Below are 3,403 nucleotides of genomic sequence, written 5' to 3' on the forward strand. Positions count from 1 at the left end.
ATATGGCACAGTCCAGCTGAACAGGCAGCTAATCTTCTCAAAGTTCTTTCTCCCCTGCTTGGGGACAAAGGGGGTCTCTGCCGGAGACTTCTCCTGGCTGCCAGAGAGACAGCACCTTCACTCACACATTCAATCCAAGGGCACAGCATTCCCTCCCACTGTTTCTTAATGGGAAACCTTACTGTCAGCTCTCCTAGGAAGCTTCTTTAGGGCTTGTTCTGATCCCTCTTCTCCCCTATAGGGGTGGGGCCTGGTTGAGACCTGGGGCCAGTCTTGCCATTTTACCTTATCCTGCTGTTTCCTGTTGAACTTTTCTTGTGTTTGAATGAACCTGGACCATTGATCAGAGTCAGGAGAGTTTGGAGTGCCCTCAGAGGAAGTTCTAGAACTAGGTTGGGTACACTCTCCCAGGACTCCTCTCCAGCCATTTGAACCCTTCCCAGCCACACAGAGCTGGTGTAGAAGGTCACACTGGGACCCTCCATGTTTGTTTGAGAAATAACCTGCTTTCCCAGTGAGGACTCGCTCCACACCTAACTTAGAGAGTAATGAAGGAAAAGCTCTGTAATAGCACTCTTCCAGCTCTGGCTGATGTCTAAAGGTGAACTGGCTGGGAAGAGAAGAGTTCAGTAACATATACACTGGAGGCTAGTGCATTTTGTATATGCTGTCATTAAATCTGGTTTAGGTCTTGGATCCAGGTTACACTCTGAACGATTAAGAGACTGTAAGTCTGGCTACTTAGGCAGATGGGAGATTGATACAGCAAAGATATTGCTAGAATTATTTAAGTACTTTTTTTTCTTTTTTTCTCAAATAGTTGTTACCGAGGGTCATCTTGCCCACCCGGCAGAATTATGTTTTTATTGATAAGAGCACAAGGGACTTTTGTGGTAGACTAGGACTTTGTATGATTTAATGTCTCCTAAGTAAATCCATTAGCAAATTCTGAAAGCATCAATTCTATTAATTTGAATTTCCTCTTCATCAATATCAATATAGAAATTACTATTTCAAAATAATTTTTCCAAGAAAAAATAACCTTTTACTCAACCATATTTGATGTTTTAACTAAAGTTGCCTTTGTTGCTCCTTCCTCTCTAGAACAAAGAAAACAAAAACTCAAGGAATATCTGTTAATACGAAAAACAATGTTTCCATACAAACAAGAAAATCAGATATCCAGGTGAGGTCAACTTTAACTCAGTTCTGGAGAATTCCATTAGAGCTGTGCACTAAGAACCTAAAATGCATCTGGTCTGTAATTTTCACTTTCCTACTAACCACATTTAACTTTAAAATGAAATGAATTTTGACACTTAACCCAGTTATGATTCCAGATAGTATCATTATTAACATGTAACATTTAAAAGTATTATGAGGTCTGGAAATGTATTTTAGTAGTAGAATGCTTGCTACACCTCAGCACCACAAAAGAAAAAAATATTATGGCATTATACCCTCTATTTTGGTATCAAGTCTTCAGAGTCCTGGTGTGTCAACACTGAGCACATCTCGGTTTGTACAGTGGCTACTTTATGTAGGTGATACACTAGGTCACCATTTTGCATATACGGTCAGATTCTTAAAGGGAAGCAGTTAATTTTTGTTCACTTACTTGTGAGTGTGTATTCAAGGTACCATACACATGTGCAGGCCAAAGTAGCCTTCAGGTGTATGTGCTCTGTGAATGAAATTGTGGCAGTCACCTGCATCTCCTGAGCCATCACGGGTCCAAGAGAAAAGATTTTTTAGAGCAAAGTGTATGTATATGTACTGAAATACTGACTTAGGAGCTATCCTGTCCTGTCAACATCTGTGTTTGGTTTTGAAAGTCTGCATTCTAAACACTCAAGTCTTCAAACGAGAAGAAACGAGTTTCTTCTGTCCCCGAGTACATATCATGGGTTGGTACCACTGCAGCTAAGATAGATAATTTCATGTGTCTTTTAGGCTACAATACCCAGTTGTTTGGTAAAACAGTAGCCTAGATGTTGCAGTAAAAGAATCTTTTAAGGCTTAGTGTAGTGTCGCTTGCCTTTAGTCCCAGCACTCAGCAGAAGCTGGAGGAAAGCCAGCCTGGTTTACAGAGCTGAGTTCTAGATAGACTCTGTCTCAACAAACAAATGCAAAACAAAACAACAAATCTTTTAGGTGTAACTACTATTTGGATCAGTGACTTTGAAGACACCAGGTGCCCCTCTGTGTAGGTAGACTTTATCCAGTAGAAAAGCAGAGTTTGAGGATATTGATCTTACTCTGTAGTCGGTAGGAATTAAAGTTTTACTAGCTATAAGAATAACAGATTTTGTGGGGCTGTGGTGGCACACGCCTTTAATCCCAGCACTTGGGAGGCAGAGGCAGGCAGATTTCTGAGTTCGAGGCCAGCCTGGTCTACAGAGTGAGTTCCAGGACAACCAGGGCTACACAGAGAAACCCTGTCTCGAAAAACCAAAAAAAAAAAAAAAAAAAAAAGAATGACAGATTTTGTCAGTTCTACCAAGTAACACTATATACACATTTCAGCATACACTGAATTTGAGACTCTGTTTTAGAATTACTGTTGTGTCTAATTGACAATATTTTATTTCCTACCTTGATTTTTACACACAATTGGTATCATTTTGCTAAGGGTAGTCAGATATTATACTAGTCTATAGCTAAAAAAATAACTGGGCCAAGACTTTTAAACCCGTCTTATTTACCCCACTAACTATATTTTGCTTAGAATAACCAAATCTTAATTCATTTCTTGCTTCAACTTACAATTTAAGATTATGGGGCCTTGAATGAGCTCCGCAGTGGGTATTTATTTGCTTAGTTTATACACAAGGGCTCAGAAATTAATTATTAGATATTTTCTTGCCTCTTGCCTAAAAGCACATTTCTCTGTACAGAAATAATTGTTTTTTCTTTTGACTAATAGAGATCAGAAAGTGATGACATCTGAGGATCAGGTCCAAGAAGGGAAAAAAGTTGTGAAACTCAAAACAGAAGTGGTAAGATCTGTGTCTAGCCCTCAGACTTTCCCACACTCTTTATGAAGAAATAGGTTCTGAGATACTGATTTCTTTTAACTCTTCTAGGCTGATAAAGAAAATATTGGAAGTACAGTTGAAACAAACTGCCTTCCATTAAAAGCTGGAGAAGTAGCCAGCTCAGAAAGACATAACCTGAAGGCTAATATTCAAGCGGTGCAGTTATTATCAACGAGAGATGACTCCTCAGGTCAGACTGTGACTGACCAGGCATGTCACCATAAAGACAATAAAAAGATGCAGATGACTGAAGAGAAGCCCAAACAAGACACTAACATGTCTAAAAAAGGAGTGCTTGGCTATTATCATGGCCAGATTGTTCAGTCTAAGATTAATTCATTTAGAAAGCTTCCCAGTGTCAAAGG

The 3,403-nt window shown here is 39.4% G+C and overlaps 1 protein-coding gene across 1 annotated transcript; it reads left to right on the plus strand.

Annotated features, from left to right (window-relative positions):
• Positions 1–1,104: 1,104 nt before the first annotated feature.
• Positions 1,105–3,395, plus strand: LOC114616168 (cytoskeleton-associated protein 2-like; the record flags this gene model as incomplete). The annotated part of the gene is made up of 3 exons (XM_028761688.1): positions 1,105–1,186; positions 2,927–2,999; positions 3,087–3,395. Coding segments are annotated over 3 exons (464 nt in total), but the record flags the coding sequence as incomplete, so codon positions are not given.
• Positions 3,396–3,403: the final 8 nt, after the last annotated feature.

Source organism: Grammomys surdaster, unplaced genomic scaffold (genome assembly GCF_004785775.1).
Source record: "Grammomys surdaster isolate TR1022 unplaced genomic scaffold, NIH_TR_1.0 308635, whole genome shotgun sequence".
NCBI classification, from domain to species: Eukaryota; Metazoa; Chordata; class Mammalia; order Rodentia; family Muridae; genus Grammomys; species Grammomys surdaster.